This window comes from Chamaea fasciata, unplaced genomic scaffold, assembly GCF_029207755.1.
Source record: "Chamaea fasciata isolate MVZ Bird 193981 ecotype frontalis unplaced genomic scaffold, bChaFas1.0.hap1 SCAF_12, whole genome shotgun sequence".
NCBI lineage: Eukaryota > Metazoa > Chordata > Aves > Passeriformes > Sylviidae > Chamaea > Chamaea fasciata.
In genome coordinates, this window is record NW_027094097.1 from 10,060,413 (window position 1) to 10,086,175 (window position 25,763).

General features: G+C 53.7%; 3 protein-coding genes across 3 annotated transcripts in view; 1 reads left to right on the forward strand and 2 right to left on the reverse strand.

Moving 5' to 3' along the window:
• RIPOR1 (RHO family interacting cell polarization regulator 1) overlaps window positions 1-8,894 on the reverse strand; it is a 32,086-nt gene extending 23,192 nt beyond the window's left edge. The window contains exons 1-2 of the mRNA XM_066194533.1: window positions 8,446-8,894; window positions 7,268-7,696 (exon numbers count right to left, since the gene is read on the reverse strand). The gene's annotated coding sequence lies outside the window, so the exon portion shown is untranslated. The remainder of the gene's footprint in view (window positions 1-7,267; window positions 7,697-8,445) is intronic.
• Window positions 8,895-11,872: 2,978 nt separating this feature from the next.
• On the reverse strand, window positions 11,873-17,122 carry LOC136295850 (C-signal-like). The gene is made up of 6 exons (XM_066194555.1): window positions 16,798-17,122; window positions 14,471-14,522; window positions 13,521-13,711; window positions 13,041-13,199; window positions 12,670-12,780; window positions 11,873-12,175 (listed from the first exon to the last, which is right to left on the reverse strand). The coding sequence occupies exons 1-6, from the start codon at window positions 16,936-16,938 to the stop codon at window positions 12,062-12,064; spliced, it is 768 nt and encodes a 255-aa protein (XP_066050652.1). The 5' UTR covers window positions 16,939-17,122; the 3' UTR covers window positions 11,873-12,061.
• Window positions 17,123-23,280: 6,158 nt separating this feature from the next.
• LOC136295895 (C-signal-like) lies at window positions 23,281-25,638 on the forward strand. The gene is made up of 6 exons (XM_066194622.1): window positions 23,281-23,668; window positions 24,040-24,091; window positions 24,255-24,442; window positions 24,757-24,915; window positions 25,028-25,147; window positions 25,432-25,638. The coding sequence occupies exons 1-6, from the start codon at window positions 23,522-23,524 to the stop codon at window positions 25,543-25,545; spliced, it is 780 nt and encodes a 259-aa protein (XP_066050719.1). The 5' UTR covers window positions 23,281-23,521; the 3' UTR covers window positions 25,546-25,638.
• Window positions 25,639-25,763: the final 125 nt, after the last annotated feature.

A 25,763-nucleotide genomic window follows, 5' to 3' on the forward strand; every position in this document is an offset into this window, starting at 1 on the left:
CCTTCCTGCCGCCACAGCTCCACAGCCTCCTCTTGCCGGGAAGCAATGGCTGGGGCAACACCTCCCCCCTCACCACCCCCGTCTCCCCTCACAAGGGCCACTACAGCCTCACAGGCTTCAGTGCTCTCTGACAGACCCCGGGCATGTTTCACATTCCAGCAGTGAAGTGACATGGCCAAGGCTGTGCATTCAATCAGCCGGCGGCAGAGGGAACACCCAAACATCCTTGCTCCTAGCTCTATGATATCCAACACCTCACCCTGCCTTCCCCCCACAGCTCCTGCATCCAACTGAGCCATGCTCAGACCTCTGCCAATCAGAAAGTCCACTCTAGGGGAGCAAAGCATTGGCACTAATCCACATTCCCAATCCCACCAGCTTCCAGCATCCTAGGGAAGCAGCAGAAGAGTGCTCCCAGCTTCCCCAACTAAGGGGCAGGCAGCCCCAGCATAAATGCAGGCTGTCACCCAAGGGATGCCACAGTTGCACGGTGCTGCTTCCACAACTGCCAGTCCACTTCCTAAACCCTGACACCTCTGAGCATCCCTGAAGGTGGAGGGCTGAGGAAGCCACATGCCTGCTGGGGGGATACACCCTGCTCCTCTCCTTTCTCCCAGGACCATCTTTCCCCTACCTGTCCTAGATCCCACTGAGTCGACCCAGTTTTAAATGGAACTGAAGCCTTTGCAGCCCTGGCGAGACATCCTCCATGCAAGGACAAGGCTGCGCAGTGCTCCCGCCAGCCCTGTGAGGCAGAAACACTAATTAGACCATCATCAGGTCTTGGAGCCCAGTGGAGCACGGCAATATCAGTGACAAGGAAATCATTGCATCACTCTCACTCTCCTGGGGCCACACCAAGGAGCAGAGCATTTGCTGGCAAGGCTACTCGGTGAGAACCAGGGCGTCCCAGCTCCCAGCCCAGTTCTCCAGGCTGGCCTGGTTACACGGAAGGAGAAGTGATGCAGAGATGGGAGAGGAGACAGCAGGTCTTGAGGCCACCAGAGAAAAGCCAAGCCAAAAGGCCAACAAGGAGAGGCTGCCAGGGTGGATCCACCAAGCTATGTGGTTGATGAATCCCAGAATGGTTTGGGTTGGAAGGGACCTTAAAGACCACCTGGTTTCAATCCCCTGCCATGAGCAGAGACTCCTTTCACTAGACCAGGTTTGTCCAAGCCTCATCCAACCTGGCCTTGAACACTTCCAGGGGTGGGCCAGCCACAGCTTCTTCTGGACAACCTGTGCCAGGGCCTCCCCACCCTCACAGGGAAGAATTTTTTTTTTAAATATCCCATTTAATCCTGCCCTCTGTCACTTGGAAGCAATTCTCCCTTGTCCTGTCACTCTGTGTTCTTGTCTAAAGTCCCTCTCCAGGTCTTTTGGAGCCCTTTTAGCTACTGGAAGGGACTCAAGGTCTCCCTGGAGCCTTCCCATCTTCAGGCTGAAGAACCCCTGCTCCCTCAGCTTGTCTCCACAGCAGAGATGCTCCAGACTTCTGAGCATCTTCGTGGCCTCCTCTGGACTTGCTCAAACAGGTCCACATCCTTCTTATTTTGGGGTCCCCAGACTGGATGCAGTGCTGCAGATAGGATCTCACCAGAGCAGGGCAGAGGGGCAAAACCCCCTCTCTCAGCCAGTTACTCCCTCTGCTGAGGATGGACCCCAGAATATATTTGGCTTTCTAAGCTGCCAGCTCAATGGCCAGGTCATGTTGAGCTTCTTGTACAACCAACACCCCCAAGTCCTTCCATTCTCAGCCCAGGTCCCGGTGCCACACTGTCCCTGTCCCACCAGGATGCTTGGCATGGTCAGTACCACTGTGTCACTCTGTCATCACTTGATCCAGTATCCTACCTGGATCTCACCCACACCCTGTACATGGTGTCACCACTGAAAATTTTCAGTTGAAAGTGACATCCAGGGATTATTGGGGCCAACTGCCTGAGTGCTTTAGGTCTGACACAAAGTTAAAGCATGTTGTTGAGAGCATTGTCTAAATTCCTCTTAAGCACTGATATGCTTGGGACCTCGACCACCTCTTCAGGAAGTCTGTTCCAGGGTTTGACCACATTTTCAGTAAAACCTTGGGGTGCCTGGATGTAGACTGACCCACACCACCATATTCCACTTACCTATGCACCACCATCCCAAGGTAAAACCGCATTTCTGGTTGCTCCTGGGGAGCAGCTGTCTCCCTGCAGACAGCAGGAGAGGGGACTGCACCCTCCCCTCAGCCACACGCCTGCCTGCCCTGCCAGGCTGTGTTGTGGAGCCAAGCACTCCCTGTGCCAAGGCCAGGGCTGGCACACTGCACTGGCTGCTCTGGGAGCTTGCTCAGCACGGACCAGCTTGGCAAACAAAAACAAGGACAGGCTCCTGCCCGAGTTCCGGCAGCTCCCCTGGCCTGCTCGCTCTCCAAAACTCCCCCCTGGATTTAAAGAGGTATGGTGCCTGCTGGCAGGAAGGAGTTAAACCTCCCAGCATGGATTTGGATACTCCTGGGTTAACCTTCCCAGCATGAATGCAGATCATCTTGGTTTAACCCTTTCATTATGGATATGGATACTCCTGGGCTAATCTCGCCAGCATGGATATGGATGGATACTCCTGGTTTAATCCTTTCATTATGGATACAAATACTCCTGGGCTAACCCTTCCAGCAGGGATATGGATACTCCTGGACTCCCGTCCCTGAAGGAGCCTTCCCAGCAGTCTGGTTGGGAAGCTGGGCATTGGTGCAGGGAAGAGTCCCTGAGCCCAAGGGCACTTTGTCTGAGAACCTGCTGGCATTAGTGAGCTCCTCCCAGCATAGGATCGAACCTTTCCAGAGCCTGGTGACCCGAGACCACTCCAAGCACATTCCCCTCCTCCTGGAGCTTCAGCAACAGCTGTGGCAACTGCCTGAAGCCACCTGCCGTGGTGCAGAGAAAGGTCTGAGCTGTTGGCGGAGCCCCACACCACGGGTCTCTGCCCAAATTGCTCTTCTCACTGCAGGCTGGGCCTGGAGCCATGTCTTCCTTTCCCCTCTCTCTGGAGGACTGGAGGCCAGCCCTTGGCTCCAGGCTGGAGCTGCTGCGTGCTCAGCATTCCTGCTCAGTGCTGGAGCAAGGCAACACACACAGGCCAGGGCTCCAAGCCTTGCACCGGGACAGCCACGCGTGCTGAGCACACTCAGGGCCCAGCCACCACCCCCGTGGGCAGCTGAGGTGCCTCCACAGAGCCTGCCACCATCCCTGCCACCTCCTCAGAGATGAGCATCCAGCATCCCAGCACTGAGCTACACATTCCTCCAGCTGTGCATTTTTGGGGAACACAACCTGGTAAAAAGCTGAGGGAGCCAGGGCGGTGCTGATGCAGCATGAGCAATGTGAGCTGCTGCTCCAGCTGACTCACCGGAGCCCTGGCCACGCTCGGGAACTGGCCAGCAGCACAGAAAGGCTGCGCCAGCAGGTCCTCTGAGCTCTGCTGGAAAACCTTCCCCGACACTCAGGGCCAGCTCACAGTGGCAGCAGGCTGGTGCACAGCCCTGACCCAACCTATCCTTTTCCATGGGGTGTCCCAGCACTTTGCCTGCCCATGGGGCTGGGAAGAGGGAACACAGGATACCCCCAAAGTGGCCACAAACTCAGTGTTGGCCAGCACTGGGTGCTGGTCAGCTCTCCCAGACTCTGGCCAGCAATCCAGAATCTGGATTAGGGCTTTGCAGAAAAGTCAGGACATTCAGACTGTGACTTCATCAAGTCCAGCCCCAGCACAGGCCAGGAGGGTAAGGAGCTGAAGAACAGCACTGGTCCAGACTCTCCAGCCACCAGCCACCTGTCCCCCCTCCTAACTCCCTCCTCCACCCTGGGAAGGTGGCTGGCAGCATCTCCATCCACTATCCCAGCTCAGCCTGGGGGGCTGAACATCCCCTGGCACCATTCCACCTCCTGCAGCCAGGCAGCCATCCTCACCTCAGCACAGCAGGAACCAGCTCATGCACACACCCACAGGATCACTCCAAAAGTATCCATGATTCACAAGATTCCTACAGACCCTTGCTGTTGTCCAACACTGAGCAGGAAGGCTGAGGTTGTGGGCAAGCCCAGAAACCAGCCCAGCCCAGCAGACGTAGCCAGTGGCAGGGCAACTGGCACAGCTGCACAATGGCACAGCTGGACCACAGCTGAAGTGTCAGCAGCCTTGAGGATTCAACACTGCACCAGGTAAAGCGAAGCTTGGCCAATCAAGTTGGCTGAGGTAGGAATGCATTGACCCAAAGCTGATGCTGTAAGGATGTGAGAGCAAAAGGCCATTCGGAGCACGAGGTGCTTTGGCAGGGCTGAGTCTGCAAATTTGGCAGAGCTATATGCAAATGCATGTAAATATAGTCCTCCCAAGCAGGGCAGGGGTTCCCACACACACCCTGATCCGCTCCACTGATGAGGTGGGGTCCCTGGCCCCTGTGAGCAGCATCTGCTACACCCAAGAGCAGAGTGAGTCCACCTGGGAACAGCCAGTGGGCACCCACCCAGAGCGTGAAAGTGCTTCCTTCACTGCAGTGAGCACCAGCCTCCAGCAAAGCTCCCTCCCCTCCAAAGAAAACAACAAAGAAAATGCTGGGATGGGGATTAAGGAAATGAAACTGGCTGTGCAGGGTAAGCAAGGTCAGGAAGTGGCTGTGATATCTCTTCTCCCCACCAGCCTACAACTCTCCGAGCCTGGAGCCCACAGCAAGGCACATCTAAACCCAAGGGAAATCACGTGCTGGAGAGCACGTTGAATAACTGTGAGGTTTCTGAGTGATCCCTGCTCCTTAGATGGAATAGGCACTTGTGGAGCCTCTGTGCTCCCAGACTGGCATTTCCATGCTGTCTCCATGCCAGCACAACATGCAGAGAGACCTCCTGACACCACAAGCTGCACTCTGCTTCTGAAGCCGGCACTGTGGGGTGGCAATTCAGGAGTTTTGCTCTCATAGAATAATTAAGGTTGGAAAAAATGTCCAAGATCATCAAGTTCATTAACCCCGCAGTGCCAAGCCCACCATTAAACCACATCCCCCAGATGCCACATCCATGTGTTTTTTTAATGCTTCCAGAGGTGATGAGGCTACTATTGCCCTGGTCATCCTGCAGCTATTCTACCTCTCCTGAGCTGTTGGCCCGAATGGGTTTGTGCTGGGAAGTGTGTCCCTAGAGGAAAGCAGAGGCAGTCAAACAGAAAGACCAGGACTAAAACCAGCTGCTAGAAGCTGCCAGTGGGGTAGGGGTAGCACAGGGGGGACATGCTGATAGCAGTGATCCTGCCACATCCTCCTCAGCCAAGTGATGCTCCTGAGCAGGGCCTTTTCTTTCATTCCAGCTCTCACTCATGCCTCTAGCACATGTGTGAATGCCACCAGCCCCAGGCTATGGCTCCAGCCGGTCTCTCCTGTATCTGTCACATGTCCTGGCGTTCGAGGGCCAGCTCTGTTTACATGTGCAAGTCTCAGATTCTCCTGCTGGGGATGAGTCAGGCTTCCCTCGACACCCCGCTGAGGTGGCGGTGTCAGGGCCCCAGCTGGCGATTGCCTCCTGAACGGCACAGAGCCGTGGATGCCAGGCTGGGGAATGACTGGAAGTGGCTGGAAGGCACTGGAGACTGGAGCTCACTGCCAGGAAGCTCTCCCTGGCTCGGCTCCACCGGGTCAGCTTCCTTCCTCTCCACCCCACAGGCACGTCATGGTTCAGCATGGGGCAGTCAAACCCTGAGCAAGCCTCCTCCAGAGGGTCTAGTGTGGGGGGGATGGCCAGGCTGCTGCTAAGAAAACCCCATGTCTTGCAAAGCCTTGGGGTGTTGGGGTGTCTCCTGGAGTGCCAGCTCACCAGAGAGAGGGGTCCCCTGGATTTGGGACCCCCAGGGACCGAGGCTGGAGCTCGAAGGAGAAGCCAGCCCTCTTCCCATCTGCACATTGTCTAGAGAGGCTGAGCTGCTGCTGGACTTGTGGGGTGGTGGGATGGGTGCCAGGCTGCACACCATTGCCCAGCCTGTGCACTGTGGCAACCAGCAGGCTGCCCTATCCAGAGGGTTCCCAGCTGAACCAGAGTGAGCATCCCAGGAGATAAGAGAAACCCCAAAACACCCCAACTACATCCAGCTCCCCTTTTCCTTTCATTGCTCCCAGCCCTTGCTTTCTGCTCCTCTTTTCCACATACTCCAGAGCCAGAAAAGCTCTCCCCTCCAGAGAGAGGTCTTTTCCCTATGCTCCCAAATTTCCCAGGGTGGGAAAAGAGCCTGGAGGCTCCTTTTTGGATCCCCCCACCTGCATCCCCCTTGCTGTGACCGGGGCTGGGCTGGCTCCATGCAAGCACAATAACCAGAAGTGTGTGGAGCTGCTGGAAGGAGCGATGTTCCCGGATGGTATGCAGCCCTGACAGCACTGGCTCTGCTTTAAAGGGTAACTTTATCCTGTAATAACAAACAAGAGGAGCCAAGTTCCTCCCCAGCGTCACTTCCCTGGCTCCAAGGAGAGGGACATGGGGGAGAGAACTCATTAAAATGAGCCTGGATCCTTGCTCTTGCCATCACAGGGTCTTAACTCCACTCCCTTGAGACAACAAGTGGGGGAAGATGCTCTAGGGCAGCAGGTCTGGGTCAAGAGTTGGAACAGATACATTTGTGTGCTGACGTTCTGGGGCCTGAGGATATGACCCCTCTAGCAACTCCTATCCTGCAGACAGCAGCAGGAAGCCTGCCACAGCCCATCACCATCGCTACAGCCCCCCTGCATGCTCACAGCACTGGACAGGCACACTGGCATCTCGGCACAGTGCCCAGCTCCAAGTGCAGCCACCCAGGACCTTGTTCTGCAAAAGCTGGAAATTCAGGCCCAGCTGGTGCCATGGGATGGGCAGGGAGAGGCTGACCTGCTCCAAACCCCTGGCAGGACCCTGCAGAGCAGGACTGGGTGCTATGGCCAAGGGATCATCCCTTTTGTGGGCATCCCTGGGGGCAAAGGCATGGGCAGAGCCCAGCTGTGGGAGGAAGGGCGAGCACCTCTCTGTGACCCATGGGTGCACCCTCATGCGCTCCCAAACAGGTTCTTTTTTTTTTTTTTTTTTTTAAGATCCATGGGTGTGGCAGTGTCAGGGCCCCAGGGCACAGAGCAGGCAAACCTCTGGTTTATTCTTGGGGTGCACAGGGAGCACGGGGTCTTGTGATGGGCTCTTCAATATCTGTGGTGTATTCACAGGGGACATGGAGCACCTCTGCATCACCCCATCAGGCTCAGCAGTGGCTGACCTACCTCTGCTCCTGCAGGGACACTGATGCTCAGGAAAGGTGTCCCTCGGTGGTCATCACCAGGGAGGGCACAGCCCAGCCTGTGCTGATGGGACACTGATGGCCCCTCCCTGCCAGTCGAGAAGTGGGGACAATTTGGCAGAGCTCAGTTTTTTGAGAAGATGACAATCTGGAGAAGGCTGCTGAGATGTTCTGTCTGATTTCCACTTCCCCAAGGAGCACTTCTGGAGATCCCAGGGCTTGATTAAATCCCAGCCTGTCAGACGAAGCTGGTGAAGTGCTGCAGTTTTCTTCCCCAAGATGGATTTCCTCCAAACCCCTTATTAGGGGTTTGGGTTAAGTCTCTGCAAATCTGGTAAAGCTGCTGCCTCCATGGTGCCCCCCCAGCAGACCAGGGGGCTTCCAGAGGAAGTACAAGACAGGATCCGACCAGCTAAAAAGAGGAAGAGAGAGGAAGGAGGGAATAATTATCTAAAGCTTTCAGGGCCTTAGAGGTGACAGTGCCAGTGTCTGCCCTCTGCAAAAGGGGTAATGGGAGACCCGTGGGAGACAACATGGCTCGGGGGAGATGAGTCAAGGGGTGCTGCTGGTTGCCAGGGAGTTAAAGCCTGGAGCAAGCTCCCAGTAGCAAACCATCCTCCCAGGGCAGATGTGGAGCCTGCCTGTCTCTGGCTGATGGGAGTGGAGAGTATCAGGGCAGGCACCAGTGGGTTAAAAGCTTGAGGTGGGACTTGGTGAGCTGCTTCCTCCCGGCAAACAATAATACAGGAGGGAGAAGGGATGCACGGGGCTCTGCAGGGGCTGATAGCAATGGAGCACCCCCAGCCCTGCAGCTGCAGCTGTGCCGGAGGAAGCCTCAGCACATTATCTGCTGGTCCCACGCAGCTTCCTCAGCCCTGGTGCTGCAGGGACCAGGTCATTCCTCCTCCAGAGCCTCATTTCTCACAGACCCAAGTTGGGTCCCTGTGCTTTGATGGCAGCCTTGGACCCCAGCACCCCCCAAACCCTGCACTCCCAGACAGTCCAGCTTTCCCAGCATCAGTGTTTCCCACTGCTGGGGACTCTGGGAATGGTCACATTCCCAGGCCTCAGAGCCCCAGGATGATGGTACCACCCAGCACGTGGTCCCCACAGCGACCATCCTGCTGCCCCATCCCCCCACGGCACAGACAGTGCCCACACCTTGTCAGAAGGAAGTTTTGGCTGGAAGATGACTCCTGCAAAGGGGATCTCCAGGTCCTGGCTGTGGTCCCTGCAGTTCTGGTTGCCTCTGCTCCTGGTCCTTCTCAGCAAAGATCTGCTGCACCTGGAGCTGCTGCAGCCTGGCCACGCTGGCTGGTGTCCCAGCACTTCCTCGTGCACGGCTGTTTGTGACCTGCCTGCTGCTCCACCTCCGCAGCTGCATCGCTGTCACAGGAGCAGCCCTTTTCCGTTCTGTTTCCTTTTTCTGACCCTCTCCTCCTGTAGCAGCCTTTGCCTTTCACGGACGCTCTGCCTGCTGCTGTTTGGCCCGTTCTGGTGTGGGAGGGTGTCTCTCAAAATGGGTTTTGCCCTGATCCTGGCAAGTTAGGTCAGGACTCCTAATGTCCTCACTGCTCCTACGCCAACCCACAGACCTGCCTGACTCCAGCTCGTGGTGCAACAAGTCGTTGCCAGTGGCTATTGGTCTGGAATAAGGGAGCTGCTGGAAGACCCTGGGAAATGTGAGCCTTTCCCACCACTGAGGTCAATCCCAGCAGCCTGAAGAGCTGCTGGGCTCTCTGGAGCAGTTTGGAGTTTGCCCCTAGATGTTACTATGGCTTCAAAGGGGCTGGGGGAGGCTGTCTGAGCTGCTCTGGGTGACAGCTTCCCCTACCCATGGTCTCTGGAAGTCCCCAGACATGTTTCCAGGACCCTGTGCAGCCTCAGGAAGAGCAGAGTCCTCAAGGGGTTGTCTGGCTTTCCCCACTGCTGGAACCAACGCTGGCACCTGTGTCCCAGCTTCAGAATAGAGATGGATCAGCTGCTAAAAGCAGATGGATCACACTTACTAAATCACACTTACTCTGTCCAAACCTGCCTGTGCTCCCAGGGAGCAGCTCGCTGGTCAGCTGGAGCTGGGATTTCAAGTGTCTCCTGGGGCACTGTAGTGCACCCAGTGAAAGAACACAGAGCTATGTGTTGCCATCCCAGTGAGCAGGGGGGACACTGAGGTCTGACACTTCCCAGAGCCAGGAAATAAGCCTGACACAAAAGGGCAAAAGCAGCAAAAGGGAGGGAGGGAGGGAGGCAGGAAACATCAGGCAGGAGAGGAAACGGGGAGATAATCAGCTCCATGAGCACAAACACCCGGAACTTGTGTAAAGGAAAAGCAGACACCACTTGGCAAGCATTTGAGCAGGGGGACCTGCCCATCTGGCCTTTTACTGAGGCTTCCTGAAGAACACGTGCCCTGGAGCACCTTATGGTTCTCAGAGGCCCCTGGTCTTCAAGTTACCATGGGTGCCACAGTCCCTGGTGGCTTATCTCCAGCATGTGCTCCCTGGGATGAGCTTTGTCTCAGAGGGTGGAAGGGTGGGCTCCTGGAGAGCACTTGGCTGCCCTTGTAAAGGCAAAGCACTCACCAGGGGTGAATCCCAGTTGCAGAGAGGTCCAAACTGGGTCATCCTGCCCCAGTCTTGTGTTGGCTTAAAAAATGGGATGAACTTACCTGTTTCCACTTGGCTTTGCACAGCAATTAGCCTGCTATCATAACACCCAAAGGGAAGACCACTGCACTGGGATTCCTACAGGCTGATGGTCCAGGTGCTTCAATGCCCAGCAGTGCCCTGGGGTTAGTCCTTCTCCCCCCGGAGCTGTGTCCAGTACTGCCAGGCTGGACTCTACCTGCAGAGCTTCCCACTCTTCCTCCTACCACCTTTGGAACACAGGGCTGCCCTGGGTGACCTGACCATATCCCGGGTGATGTCCCAGGCTGATGGAGCTTCTCCCATCTGTCAGCAGTCCTGTCTCCCACCATGTTCCCAAGGGAGCAGTGACACACATCTCATGGGGCTGGCAATGACCACGAGGGGGACAATGACTGTAAGCTGTCAGCAATCCATGGTGGGATTTCTGGCATTGCTCATCTCCCAGGATCCAGCACGTGGCATGGGACAGAAGGGAGAAACATGGAGAGAGATGGGCATGGAGCCAGCCTGTGGTGACTGGCTGGGCTCCAGCTGGCTTGTATGGAGTAACTGGGGCAGAACCTCTGCCAAGGGGCAGGGAGGGCACTCGGGGGAAGCTTGGCCGTGTCTCTGAGCCAGCACTGGGGCTGAGAACAGCAATGCACTGGCAGGATCAGGCCCCTCACCCACGCTCCTGTCCCTCAGCCATTCCTTCTCTTCTCCTGCTGTTATCACAGCACTGATAGGGAGGTGCCCAAGTGGGCACTGACCACTCTGGTCACAGATATGAGCTGGGAGAGAAGCAAGCATTTACATGGGAAATCAGCTGGCTGGATCAGATGGAAGAGCCCAGATGATTCAGAGCTCCCCTGAGGATGAGGCTGAGATCAGTGTCTCCCTGGCAGGGGACACCCATGCAGCACTGGGGGCCTCATGTGGGTACAGCTCCCTGCAGCTCTGCTTGCAGTGCTGGCTCCTGAGGGCCTTGGAAAGCACATCACAGGCTTGGAAAAGAGCATGACAGCCTGGGCACAGCTCCTCTGGCACAGCCAGGTGGGGCATGATTCCCAGGAAAGCTCAAGATTCCCAGGAAAGCTCGTGGTGGCAGGCAAGCTCCCACTCCAGGAAGAGGTACAACCCCAGCAAAGCCCAGAACCAGAGGGACCCAGACGCTTCAGCTGGTCCTCCAGATGAGAAAGAAAAGGTGATGGCAGGGGGAAGGGGCAGGGGGTTGCCTGTCCTGCACGCCAGGTTGCTTTGCCCTCCTGAGACCTGGCTTGGTTTTGCAGGAGTCCTGGCTCCTTTTGGCCATGCTCCTTTAAGAGAAGCTCTTTCCAAAAGGGGCAAAACCCTCCTGAAAAACCCCAACACCACCCCAAAATCCGTTTCTTTGGGGTTGTTACCACTTCCTGGTCAAATTCAGGCAGTTCAGGGCTGCCCAGCAACCTTATTAAGGTTCTCAGCTTCTCCATCCCACAGAAGTGCTGTTCCCATGCTGTGATCCCCCTTGGGACCAGATTTCCCCCACCCAGGGGTACCATGCCCAGCTGGGGCACTACTATGGGAAGAGCTGTCTGCCTGGGATTGCAGAACTGGACTGTAGTGCCCAGTCTTCCCATTCCAACCATGAGGCTGCTCCCAAAGACACCATGTCCAGCATAAAGTCATCCTAAGAAAACTATGGCAAATACACCATGCTTTGGTGTAAGCGTGGCAGAGACCAGGCAGAGCTGGGCACACCCTGCAGCCAGGCAGGACAGCAGGAGGACAGCAGAGCTTTGGGTGAGTTACATGTGCCCTGTGACATCACTTCAGCTCAGAGCAGATGAAGGCAAGGAAGGCAGGCTGCTCAGATCATAGGATCATTTAGGATTGAAAAACACCTCCAAGATCATCAAGTTCAGCCATTAATGCCAGGCTATTTTTTGCAGGGAAAAGACAGTCTGAGTGGAGACACTGCAGCTGGGAGAAGGCACAGGTACTAATTTACTTTATTTATTAGCAAGGTGAAGACAGGGATCACATCCTGCCCAGCCACTGGAGTCCCAAGTAGGTCCCTTGCAGACCACAGAGGGCTGAGCACCCTGGTGCACCTGTGCACTCAGGGAGTCCCATGGCACCGTGGAGTCCCTTGCAGGGACAGAGAGCAGTCACCAGGGGATAGCTTTACCTTCCCAGCTGAGCAGAGTCCCACTGTGTTTCTCAGAAAGGACTGGCAGCACAGACAACAACCCGCGCACACTTGTGTCCACTGTCAGGTCAGCCTGCAAAGGGCAAAATGAGACACCACCATCATTCCAGGCCATCCATCAGCTCCCACGTGGCTCATGTGCAGTGACAGCAAGGCTCCTTCCACCCAGAGGGAGCAGAGAGCCACAGGAGCTGGGACAAATCCACTATATGGGGGGATGGTTGGGTGTCTGTGCTGCTGGCTTGGATGGAGGTGGCTTGGGTTGGGAAGCCAGCCACAGGTTTAACCAAACAGGAAGAGATTCCTGCTGCAAATGAGATACTTTGTGCAGCCTTCCCAAAACTCCAGTGTTGCAGGAACCATCCACACTGTAAAACATGGATCCTGTAGGATGAGTGGAAACCTCATGAACCTGCAGTTCTTCAGGGAATGGGGCACAGGATGGGATGATGTTGCTCCTCACCTCCATGCTCTGTTGGATTCAGGTCCTCTGCATATCTTCCAGGTTGCCCAAAGCCCCTTTTTCCCCCCATGGGTTCCCCGTTGACCTGCTTGGCCAGAACTCACCTCCTGTGTGCCCATGTCTGTTTTCACCCAGCCAGGGTGCAGTGCCACACACAGGATCCCAGCTTCCTTGTAGGTCAGAGCCTGGCACATGGTCAGCATGTTGAGGGCAGCCTGGGTGAGGAAGGAAGCATCATCCATGGGCAGCAACAAGCTCCATGAACCAGGTTCCCTTCCCACCGCTGCCTCTTGGTGAGGGAGAAAAAGCTATGCCAGGTTTTCAAGAGACAGTGTGTGTCTTCCCTGGGTGGGCATGGAGATACCCTAGAAGCTTGGGAACTCCCATCTCTTCATCCCAGGTGCTTCCAGCCTGGCAAGGGCAGCTCTGACCCCCATGGAGCTCAAGAGCCAGGGCAGGTCACCACTCTCCACACCTTGCTGCAGCGGTAGGAGACGACAGGGTGGAAGAAGGAATCAGGTGTTTTCTCGATGGACCCCAAGACAGTGGAGATGTTGATGATGGCCGCCTTGCTGCAACTTAGTCCCTTCTCTTTGCTGTCCTGGGCAGCTTTCTTCAGCAGAGGCAGGAAGGCCTGGGGAGAAACAACCTGGTGGGACGCCTGTGCCTCAACCCAGTCTCACTTATGGCAACTGCAACCCAGGGAGGGTAAGGAAGGACAGCAGGATGTCAGGAGAGCCCAGGTGTTGCTGCAGTGGCCCTGCCTGCTCCCAATTAGACTTAAACAATTCAGAGAGGCTGCAGAAGGCTTAGGCTTGAAGAGAAGTCTGAGCCCTCCCTTGCACAACCCTGAGAAATTTGGCAAAGCCCTCCAAGATTTCTGTTGTGACAGAAATAGACAACCCGGGATACCCTCAAGTTGGGCCAAATTTCATCCCCAGAGCTTCACCCATACCTGGGCCATCAGCATTGGCCCCACTGCATTGGTCTTGTATGACCTGACCATGTCCTCTGCATCGACTGTCTCCAGCGAGGCCGTGGGGGTGTAGATGCCAGCGTTGTTAATCAGCAAGTTCAGCCCCATCCCGTTCAGCTTCCCCTCCACCACCTTCGCCGCATCGGTGATAGCCGAGGGGTTTTCGACATCTGCAGTGGGAGAGAACAGTCTGAGAGCCACGGGGGTGAAGAGGGAGGGGAGGATGCCGAGGAAAGCTGTGCATGCCGACCCGAGCCGCCCTTCCATCCACGGGCACCAGATGGTGCTGCGAAACCAGCTCCACTCATCCCAACTCATCCCAACACCGCCTCCTCCGCCCGCAGCTGAGGGCTCCCACCAAGGAAAAGCCCACCGTGGAGGAAAACCGCGGCTGTGACTCCCGGGCTGCGTCAGTTCCCAGCAGCCACCGCCTCCAAAGTCTGTGTCTGAGCAATTTCTGGAGAACCCAGGGCAGTCTCCGGAGGGACAAGTCCCCAAGGGAAATGTGCTGGGACCTGCTGTGCGATGGCTCTCCAAGGTCCTTCTGCTCCTGCTCAAGCTCTGAGCTGATCTTACAGCATTTCCACATGAGCTGCCGTCTTCCCAGGGCCCCCTGGGCTTGCCTAGGACTTGGGATCAAGGCAAAGCAAGGATGTGGTCACTCAGCTGAGGGAGCCAGGGGCTGCCCAGGATGGGTCTCAAGAACATTTTGGTCCTGTGGCCATGGAGCAAGGAGGCTCCAGAGAATGAGGTACTGAGGCTGAGACAGGTCTGAAGAAGCTGGGGTTTTGGCAGCAGGACTTGAAGCAGCTCTGAAGAACTGGATCCCCATGTACAGGCAGAAAGGAGGGAGGGAGGGTGGGAAGGAGAAAGGGGCATGCATGGCTGCCAGTCACAAATTTACCAGCTCAGATGCAGAGCGCACGTACCCAGCTTTACAAGAACCAGGTTTGGGTGTTTGGATGCCAGATTTCTCAGCTCCTACAAAAAGAGACACGGAAACACTTTATTAATTTATTAGCACAAGGCAAAGGTGATGCCAAGCATGCTGGGGTGCCATCAATGGCCCACCCTGAGGGAAACATCTTCCAGGTGTTACTCAGTACTTGTGAACAGCTGGGCTGGGGACCCGCCTTGGTTCTCAGGCTTCTCCCAGGCTCCACAAAGCAATGTGCACATGCTCAGGGCACGATACGGCCATGACTGCAAGATAATGTGGTCACTTTCCCAAAGGGTCATCCACAGCCCAGCCAGACCCACAGCAAAGGGTGCGAGCAAACTGTGAAGGACCAGTTTGCCAGGGAAATTATGTGAACCGGCGGGGGATACATCCAGAAGAGTCTCCCAGAGGCTGCTGGAAATGAGGTGGAGGAGGAGCACCTGTGAGTGCCAATGTCAGGTTTGACCTTTGAGGAAATCACATCTGGATAGGCCAGTCCCAGATCCACTCGCTCTGGAATTCATTCATGATTGGTGAATTTAGCCACTTTGGACATTTTTATTGGTTGTTTTCACCTTATGTGGATACTGGGAGGAGTGGCTTAAAAGCTGAAGACTCGGGAGGAGGACTGTAAATCATTCAAGTGACCTTACGGCTAGGAATAATGCTTGATAAACCATGTAAACAGCAGCCAGTAATCCACTAGCATGGATCTTAAGAGTACCTGTGTCTCCTGTATCTCGGTACCTCCCTGTACCTCTGCCTGGTGTTGCTTCAGGGATCCCCTGGTTATCAAGATAACAGAAATAAATTTACTCTATGTGTTTTAGGCCTGCCTGCCTGTGCCAACTCCCACAATGGAGGAGGGATTCAGAAGCTCTTTTCAAAAAGGAAACTTTCTACTTGATACTTCCTAGCAGCTCTTTGCTCTGAGTCTCCAACTATGGCAGGATTAAGACACCAGAAACCAAACCACCTTGCTCAGTGTGCCCAAAAGGATTGTTTTTAGAACTAAAAACCTCTTCCAAACATGCCCACAGGTGAAACACAAATTGGTGGTTTCTTTTGAGAGGGACATGGAGCAGGAGAGCTGCTGGCACTGGCTGTGGTGCAGACAGTTTTCTCTGGGCTCCCCACCAGACCCCATCTTCCCACATCAGCCCTGAGCAGAGGAAATTATGTAAAATCCATTAATTGGTTTGTGGTGGCCAACAGGTATTTCTTCTCTCCTGTTTTTCCCAACTGCCTGCCTCAACAGCCTCATACCTGGAGGAGCTTCCCCTACCCCAACACCCGGTCCAGGCACAAAAGGGCACAAGAAGTGATGTAACACCAGCCTGGCGGAACAATACTCTGCTCTCTGTCCTGTGGTCACGGACTTCAGCAGCACCCTGACGACATTGCCTTCACCCTACCACAGCTGGACAAGGCTTAGGGAAGGAGCCCCTGGCTAGGAGAGTTGCATAAGGACCACCTTGTAGGAAAACTGGCTCCAGTCCAGCCCTGAAAATAGTCCCCGATCTCATTGCTGCCCTGCAAGAGTCCTGCAAGTTTTGGGGAGGAAGAATGGGGTAGAAATAAAAGACCTGGCATATCTTTAACCCAGCTAACTTGGGCACCAGCCACAGCAGGAGCTGGACACCCCTGGGTTGGCAGCAGGGTGGGTCCTCACTGCGCCAGGACTACTGACATGGAATAATACACATTTGCAAGAACATGCAACAAACAAATCAGCTGGAGCCAGGATCTATCAGAGAGCAAGTTTCTCCCTATTAGTACTTCAGTGGGACACAGAAAGCAGAGGAAGACAAGCTGGATGTAAAGAAAGCTGGAAGAACAGGGAAGCTTTGTGTCTCCCTGCAGAAGCAACGTGTGAGTCTCTTCCATTTTAGCAAAGTGGAAAGCACAGACAGGGTCATCCCACAGCTCCACCGGCCACCACTTTTGGAAACCCCATGTTCTGAAGCCCCAGATTTTGCAGAGAGCAGCATGACACAGCAGAATCAGCCCGAGCAGCATCGCTGCCTCTCGCACCGCCTCGGCCCAAGACCAGCCCAGCTCGGCCCATGCCAGCAGCGCACGGGCAAAGCCTTGGCACGAGAGGGCGGGTTCGGGCACATCCAGCGCAGCCCACAGCAGCCCAGCGGCGCGGCCTGAAGGGTGACACGGCCGCTTCTTCGCCGCCCGCACTCCGAAGGTGACTTCCACACGGGGCAGGGCGCGGCGCGGACACCAGAGCCCCGCGCCAGCAGCGAGCTCTTCAGGCCGGTGACAGCGGCCGAGCGTGTGACCGCCGCCCCCCCGGCCCGCACTGACCTGTGCCCGCGGCCCCTCGGGGTCCCGGCAGGTGGCGAAGATCCAGGCGGGGGGTCGCGGCGAGCCCAGCAGCTGCTTGACCAGCTCCAGGCCGATGCCGCGGTTGGAGCCGGTCAGCAGCACCGTGCGCGCCGCCGCCATCGCCGCCCGCGGGCCGGCCCGCCTGGCGCCGCCTCCCGAGCCCGCCGGCCGCACCGGCTGCCCCGGGCCCGCGGGGGAATGAACGCCTGCGGGGGGGACCGTGTGTGTGCGTGTGTTTGTGTTGGTGTGTGTGTGTGTTTGCCTGCCCACCTAACGTCCAATGCAAACACAACAACCGCGTCGCAGCCCTGGCGTCCCTGAGGGGAGGAGCGAGGGGTCTCGGAGGCAACCGGGCAGGCTGAGGCGACTCTTGCCAAGGATGGTGGGTGAGGGAGAAAGCTTGCAGCAGGTCTGCACTGGTGTCTTCAGCCCCTTTGGCACACTGATCTTCACCATAGATAAGAGTTAAAAAAAAAAAAAAACAAGCCCAAACTAAACCCGTTTAGCATGAGGAAGTACCAGCCCCTTTACAAGCTGTTTTTATTGCATGCCCGGAGATGCACGTGATTAGGCTCTTTACAGGACTATCACATGCTATAAATCGGTTAAACAAATAGATCCGTGAAGATACTCTGAGGCTGTAGCACCCCTCCTATAGAGATGGGCTTAGAGGGTTGCGGTTGTTCAGCCTGGAGATGAGAAGGTTCCCTGGAGCCTTTAGAGCCCCTTCCAGTGCCTCAAGGTACTCAAAAGAGCTGGAGAGGGACTTTGGACAAGGGCCTGCAGTGACAGGACAAGGAGGAATGGCTTCAAACTGACAGACAGCAGGGTTAGGTTGGGTATTTGGAAGAAATTGTTCCCTGGGAGACTGCTGAGGCCCTTCCACAGGTTCCCCAGAGCAGCTGTGGCTCCCTTATCTCTGGAAGTATGCAAGGCCAGGGTGCACAGGGCTTGGAGCAACCTGAAAGGTGTCCCTACTCATGGCAGAGGGGTTGATAGTCTTTATGGTTCCTTACAACCCAAATGCTTCAGTGATTTAGGCAGCAGTTTGGGCTTGCAGGTGTTCTGAGGGATGTTTTCCCCTTATTTTTGTAGCTGAGTATCAGGTACCTGGTCAAACAGCTGCACCAAAGGGGTAGTATAGAATAAAGCAAGGAAAACTTTTTTAGTATCTAGGGATGGGAAAACAAGGCTGGAGGGAAAAGGGAAAACAGAAAAGAGATAATCAGCATCAGCTGTAGGACGGTGTCTGGAGTGGGTCTGCATTTTCCAGCCCTGCTGCCAGCCTGGTGGTGGGTGTTATTGTTTTATTTGTAGCTGTTATATGGACAGCCAGATACCCACTAAAATCCCATTATAGTGAGCATACAACTGGGATCTCAACAGTGAAGTAGTGACTGAGCAACTCTGATGTATATAAGGGTTGTTATTTATGTTGCTTATTTTCATCCTTGTTTGACACATACTACACAAAACATCTCTGATACTGGTAAATACATCAGAAACTAAATATTTATATCAGTCTGGTGATAGCATCAGGTGATTTGTGCTACCTCTATCCTCTTTCCTGCTCTTTGGTGGTTCAAGTACATGAGAGCCTCTGCTCCCCAGTTTACTCCAGGATATTAAAATGCTTTTAGACTTTTTTTTCCTTTAGAGAAGTTGGAATTTAATAAAATAAATCTTCAATTATGCTACTAAATACTAAGGAAAACCCCCCTTCCTTTTAGCAGATATTTGGAATAAAGGTCCCGTTCTCCTTTTCCTGCCTCCTTATATGTTCAGGCCATTAATTCAGTGACTTCTCACCAGAAATGCTGCTCTGTCTGTGGCAGTTTAGCAAATAATGACCGAGGGGTACAGACACTCAGGGTGAACCACAGTCAGGGTTTGGCCACCTATGCCACACAGATCCTGCACACTACAGGCAAATTACATTGATGAACTCTTCCCGAAAAAGTGCTTGTTTGAAAAAGCCTTGGGATCCCTGGCGATTTCCTGTGCAGAAACAGTTAAAGTGCAGTCACAGCTGAGGGCTGGAGGAGCCTGTTCTGAATGCAAATGTGAACCCTGAAAGAAAGGCAGATCCAAGTATCAGTAACTGAGTATCTTCTGGCAGGCATGGGCATTGCTTGACCTGCTTTTTTGCCTCTGTTCCTCATGAATGAAATAGAGGATTACCTATGCTTTGAAAACCTTGTTAGTTAAGTGTTGTAAGGCTTCCAACAGGTAATAATGAGAAATGCAATCAAAAAGAAAAATAACACGAACGACTAATAATAAAACAAAAAAGCCGCAGGGCTTGTCCAAGTGCTCTAGTTTCACTACAAAAGGCATTGGGAAACTCAGGCTGCCTGGTAAAGCACAAGTCTGCTATTCGTGAATTTTGGAATATTTGGGGATATAAATCATAGAATCCTAGAATTTTTTGGGTTGAACGGAACCTTAAAGATCATCTAGTTCCATCCCCTCTGCTGTGGGCAGGGGCATTTTCCACTAGACCTCCCTAAGAATGCAAAGAAGTATTTGAGTTCACTTAGCTAAAAATCAAAACTAGTAATTCCTGTTATCAGCTCATTGATGCTGTAATTTGCTTAAAGTTTCTGCACTGTAAAGAACAAAATACATGTGGGCACATGTCCTTTGCACTGAGCTGATGGATCCATCATAAGTGCTGCTTTAAGTCACTGGATTTAGAAAAAACTGCAGTTAGAGTAAGAGGGGGAACGTCTTAATTTCAAAAAAAAAGGTAAGTGGAGTTTTTCCCACTTCCTTTTTACAAATAGGATTTGAAACCAGAACGAACAACTATGGTAAGTTTTAATTTCTGCTGATAAAATACCAATGCAGCCCATTTTACTCAACAGTGTCCACAGCTACTTAAGAACAATATGAGTTTTTGCTGTTCACAGACTGCATTTTTTCTTCTCAGCTGTGTGGGTAGTGGGTCACATAATCTAGGCTGGCATGGCATTTTTGGACTAACATGGTGCTCAGCTTTTACCTTCTTTACAGGAACTAAATTTTCAGTAGTCACTTATATGCTTTTTAATTTAAAGATTATACTCACTCTTTCCTGCTTAAATGTCTTTCCTTAATAAGACTTAATGATTCTTTTCAACTGGATTCCTAAATTAACATCTGCATTATCATGTATTTATTCCTAAACCTATATGTGCCTCCTTTTCTCACTCCAACACGTGGATGTCAAGCCAAGGCAGTCACAAGCTGATCATTTAGCCTGTGCCTTAGTGTTTCTGAGATGGAGCATATCTGCCACATGTGACAGCCTGTTCTCAGCCATCCCTGTTAGCAAACCTAATAGTGGGAAAGCAAATTTGTCTTGCTTAGTGGTTCTGTGGTCCCTCTTCATGGCACTATGCTGAAGCATGAAGGATAACTCCGCCACCTATCCTTAAATGATGGGAGAAAAGGTCAGTGAGGAACTGTGCTGTCTCTCTCCAGCTCTGATACAATGTAGGTGTAACCTGGATGAGTCTGCTTGGAAAACTGCATAGCTGTAACAAGGGTGCCATGGGAACTTCACTTGGGAAGCTCAGGCTCTCACTCCTAGTCCCTGCATCCTTTCAACAATGGGGTGCCACTATTCAGGATCATATAATGGAATCACAGAATGATTTCTGTTGAAAGAGACATTACACATTATGTAGTTCCAACCCTCCTGCCGTGGTTTTCCAACCCCCACTAGATCACTAATCCACTCTTCAGCCCAAAAGAAAATGAATCAGGGAGGGTGGGTACTGCCCAGCTTCAGTTACAGTGCTAGGTTGGTCTCACCCCACCTCTCGATGAGTGAGTGCCTCACTTATCACTATCAATTGATTCTTTAGCAAATGATTAATAGGTGATGACAGACCTGTATACATTGTGGAGCAAATCGGCCTGATAAATAGCAGTGAGTTTATTTCTTATTTACAGTAGATTAGGTGTACTAAAACTAATTTTGCCACACCCCTGCTCCCCTGGCAGGCAGAGAAAAGCATGTTCCACCATGTTTCTGTCAACAGCACTGTCATCGTGCAGTCACTTCGGTGACTGAGAGCACGCTTGAGCCTCCAGCAACTGAGAGTGGAAATGGTGTGACTGCCTCTTGAAAAACTAGCTCCGAGTCTTCCCAGTGTGGTGATGTGAAAACAATCCATGGGTAAAATGTGCAGCAGCCTGGGGGTCATGGAATAGGAGCTACAGTGCCCCTGAGCTTGGTGTTTGTGAGGCTGCACCTTGAATCCTGTGTTCAGTTTTGGGCCACTCACAGCAAGAAAGACATTGAGGTGCTAGAGGAAGAGCAACAGAGCTGGAGAAGGTCCGAAGCACCAGTCTGATAACGGAGCTGGGAGGGCTCAGCCTGGAGAAAAGGAGACTCAGGGGACTGTTATCACTCTCTACAACTCCGTGACAAGAAGGGTGTAGCTAGGTGAGGCTGGGCTCTGTCCCCAAGTAACAAGTTATAGGATGAGAGGAAACAGCCTCAGGTTATGCCAAGGGATGTTGCAGTTGGATATTAGGAAAAATTTCTTCTCAGAAAGGACTGTCAAGCACTGGTACACAGGCTGCCCAGGAAAGTGGTGGTGTCACCATCCCAGAAGTGTTTTAAAAATGCATGATTGTGGCACCTGGGGATGTGATTTAGTGGTGAAATTGGCATTCTTAGCTTAATTGTTGAAACTGATGATCTCAGAGGCCTTTTCGAACCTACACCATTCTATGATTCTGAAAACTTTAATGCTCAGCTTGAGATTTAGACCATGCAAGAACATTTCAGAGCAAAGGAAGCATCTGAATCCCCTCTTAGGAGCTGGACCAAGATCCTTTCCAGAGGCTTGGGGACAACAGCAGCCCTTGTGACAAGGCTGGGTTGCAAGGCAGTGAGGCTGGTTTCTTTCCCTTCTGCCTCTTCATGCCAGGCTGGACTTAGACTCCTGGTGAAGCAGTGCTTGTTTATACTCCAATAATCAATAATGCAGTCTGGAGCCCCAGAGCAAAGTCAACATTATAAAGTTACAGCTCTAAACAGTGGAAGGCTACACAAATGTGGTGACACAGCAAAAATAGGAGACTTAAATAAATGTTAAATATTTGTTTTCTGATGCTATCTGCTTCTGAGGCACTGTGGAAGTTTCAAACAGGCTGTGGGTGATGGCTTCATCCTCCACCTAGAGGAAGAAAACCATGGAAGTTTATTTTGGAGGATTTGAGCTCTGGTGCATCTGTTGGCAAATATAGTTGAGGTCTGTGGTCATTGCAAAGGAAATACTGAAATGATCTATGGAGCCTGAATGCCAGTCCAGCCATCTGGGAGATCCTCAGTGAGAGATCAATCTGAGACAGAAGCTGAAAGACACAAAGCTTTGTACTGCTGGTAAGTGGTAGGAATTCACAAGGGAAATGAAGTGTCTCAACCCAGTGTGGAAAATTTAAAAAGTAGACAGAGGTCCAGTTAACCTCAGGAAACAAAGTGGGGAAAAGTAATTGCATGGAACTTAAGGAGAGGCTCAGACTTGGCAGAGAGAAGATATGGGATCGGCTCACCATAGAAGCTGCCAGTGTGCATCCTCCCAAATGGGTCTGGGGAGGGCACCCTGTGCAGGTGGTCCCAGATCAGAGTAGGGAAGGACCTGCTTATCTCACAGTGTCTGCCAGCTGAGCCCCAGGAAACAGGCTGGAGCGGGCAGGAGGAAATCAGCTGCTGCCAGAGCATGGAGACACACTTGGCATTTCCACTGGGAGGAAGCTGTTCTGATTAATGCTGCTGCCAAGATATCCTGGGACAGAAGGTGACATGTGAGCAGTGTTGTCTCCATTGGTGCCCAGCAGCCTGTGCAATGGCTCTGGTACTCAATGTAGGAAAACAAGGGTTTCTGGGGATGGGTCTTCAGATGGTGTACACATGCACCTGATCCAGCCTGCAAACCTGTAAGGCATCCCTTAGGTACCAAACAGCACTGGGCTTCACTGGCAGTAGCACAGAACTACTGTGCCTCATGGCAACAGGCAGGATGGAGAGCAGGCTTTGAGCAGGGCATATCCTTTGCAGGTAAATGTCCTAGGTTCCTGAGTCCTCTGTGGCTCTGCACAAAGGGACAGCTCAACTTAGGACTGCATCCCAAGGGATGGGGCACATGACCTGCAGCATGGTGCTGTGCCAGCCATGCAGGTCCCCATTCTTCTGCCAGGAGACCATGCTGGGTTTCTCTCCTACTCCACAGGTCTTTTGCTTCACAACGAGGGAGAGCTTATTGTCTTGGAAGAGGCAGGAGCAAGGCAGAAAACATTTGCTCAGAGCCACCTGAGGCACAGTCTGGTACAATGTGCAAAGACCATCAAGCCCACAGGATGCTTGTGAAGGTGTCAAGCCCAACCAAGCCATGGAGCTTTTTCTCACATCAACTGACATGCTGCTCCTTCCTTCTTCACACACAACAGCCCCACCTGGCTTACAGCATCAGGTTACCCAAGGAATGCATAATTCTCCTGGAAAAGCCAAGTGATTTGTGCTGTTAGGGAACTAGGATTGGTCCCCAGCCAGGACCTATATGCTGGAGCTCAGAGATCTAGAGCAGTTGCTCCTCCCAGAGAGAAGCCACCATTGGTGCAAGCCATGAGTGCGTGGGCTGGGACACGCTATAAGGAAATATGAGAGAGCTGGGTAAACAGTGCAAGCTGAAGTTGAGAGAGAAGCAACATGGGAGAGCTCTGTGTCCACTCCGTTCTGGTGACTGGGGCCAACCGGGGTCTCGGCCTGGGGTTTGTCCAGCATTTCCTGAGGATGCCAAAACCACCACAGTGGATCTTTGCAACCTGTCGGGACCCCAAGGGCCAGAGAGCACAGGTGAGGCCAGGCTGGGAGGCAGTGGTTGTGCTGGGGGATGGGACATCTCGGTGCCAGGGGGAGATTGGGACAGGGATGGTGTTTGCAAGGAGCTGGAGCTTCAGCTGGGCACCCATGGCCCAGGGCAGCTGGGCTGGTACTGTGGGAGCAGCTGTGTATGGGATGTGTGGAGGGGAAAGGGATACGTGGTGTGTGCAGGAGCTGTGGGGTGTTCCACCTGCATTAGGATCAGGGCAGCAGGAGCAGGATTCTGGGCACATGGTGGTGGAGGGACAGAGCTGGAGGGATACAGGCTTTGGCTGGCTTTGATGAGTGAGTCTTGGCACAGCTCTTCTAGCTTTCTGGTGCCAATATCATGACCTCTCTTGCAGGAGCTACAGAATTTGGCCTCCAAACATCCCAACCTGGTCATCATCGCCCTGGGTAGGGTCCCTCTCGCCCCACTTCCTCTGGTGAATGTATGGGCACTCATCACAGCCCTGGGAGCTCCACACTGAAGGCAGCTGTGGAGGGCATCTCCCTGGGGAGGCACAGGGGACTTCAAACCACCACAGGGTCACTGACCTTCAGTGTGTTGATCTTGCAGAAGTTGCTAACCCTGCCAGCATCAAGGCGGCTGCAGCCAAGGTTGGGGAGCATCTGGGAGGCTCTGGGCTGAACGTCCTCATCAACAACGCTGGAATGGTCAAGTCTAAGATGCTTGATGCTGAAACATTAGAGGACATGACTGAGACTTACACCACCAACACAGCTGGACCCTTGCTGATGGGCCAGGTGAGTCCCCAGCACTACAGCACAGCTACAGAAGGATCCCTTCCCCTGTCCTCAAGGTGGACATTATAGAGGGTGGGAATGGCCAGTGGCAGGGGCTCCTGTCACAGCTCTGGTGCCCTGATGGGCTCTCAGTTGATGAGAATCTCAGGGTGCCATGGACTGGAGCTCAGGAGCTGGAGCCTGGCAGGATGAAGCAGTGGAAAGAGGAGGGAAAATGCCCCAGTGCTGGTGTCAATGTTCCTCACTGTGGAAGGGGCTTCTCCCCTGCCCTGTGCCATGCCCATGTGTGCTCCTGCCCTTCTGTCTCCTCACAGGCATTTCTGCCCTTGCTGAAGAAGGCTGCCCAGGGGAGCCCAGGCTCAGGGCTGAGCTGCAGCAAGGCTGCCATCGTCAATATATCCAGTATTGGCGGCTCCATCGCTTCTTGCTTTGGCTGGGACCTGATGCAAGTCACCTCCTACCGCTGCAGCAAGGTACTCTCACAAGATCTGGGGACAAATTCACTTCCTTTGACTTGCGGAGCCAAAGGTCCCCTTGCAGCCCCCCTTCCCCTCCCACCACCATCCCTGCACTGTCTCCCCACAGGCTGCTCTGAACATGCTGAGCAAGTGCCAGTCCCTGGCGTACAAGGAGCACGGCATCCTCTGCGTCGCTCTCCACCCCGGCTGGGTGCAAACTGACTTGGGCAGCGCAGCCGGACACACAGTAGGAATTCCACTGGGGCAGGGACTTCAGAGCTCCTGTGCTGATTTTCCCTGGGTGGGAGTTGCTGTCCTGAGCTCCTGCACATGGCTTCCCTGCCTGCCCAATCGCTGCTGGAGCAGCTCCCCTTGTCTGGGTGTCTCCAGCACCTCGGTTCCCTGCTTGGCTCCACTAGCCGGGTTGTTCAGGGTTTTCAGCTTTCTTCTTTGCCTTGGAATGCCTCCTTCCCCCAGTCTTGCCTGGGACAGGCCTCAGGCATGGGCTGCATCTCCCCCTCTGCCCCATAGCCCCCTGTGACAGTGGATGGCAGCGTGCAAGGGATGCTGAAGGTCCTCTCCTCCCTCTCCGAGAAGGAGACCGGCGCCTTCCTGGACTGGGAAGGGAATGTCATACCCTGGTGAGACACCACTTCAGGATCCTGGCAGCCAGAAGGGACCCTGTGCCACTGCTCCCATGTTTCCCACACCTTCAATAAATTCCTGCCGATGCTTCCAGCTCTGTTGTGCATTGTGGGGCAGCCCAGATATCCCACTCGTCATCCCGGGATGCAGTGGTGCCCACAGCTGCCCTCAACTCACAGCTGTCACTGGCATCCCCATGAGTGTCCCATGGCACTGTG

Excerpts from the sequence above, each read along its gene's own strand:
- LOC136295895 (XM_066194622.1), top strand. The coding sequence starts at position 23,522 with ATGGGAGAGCTCTGTGTCCACTCCGTTCTGGTGACTGGGGCCAACCGG. Across the intron at positions 24,916-25,027 it reads CCTCCTACCGCTGCAGCAAG|GCTGCTCTGAACATGCTGAG; the intron begins GTACTCTCACAA and ends GTCTCCCCACAG. Across the intron at positions 25,148-25,431 it reads GCAGCGCAGCCGGACACACA|CCCCCTGTGACAGTGGATGG; the intron begins GTAGGAATTCCA and ends TCTGCCCCATAG.
- LOC136295850 (XM_066194555.1), bottom strand. The coding sequence starts at position 16,938 with ATGGCGGCGGCGCGCACGGTGCTGCTGACCGGCTCCAACCGCGGCATC. Across the intron at positions 13,200-13,520 it reads GGCCAATGCTGATGGCCCAG|GCCTTCCTGCCTCTGCTGAA; the intron begins GTATGGGTGAAG and ends GTTTCTCCCCAG. Across the intron at positions 12,176-12,669 it reads CAGACATGGGCACACAGGAG|GCTGACCTGACAGTGGACAC; the intron begins GTGAGTTCTGGC and ends TGCCCTTTGCAG.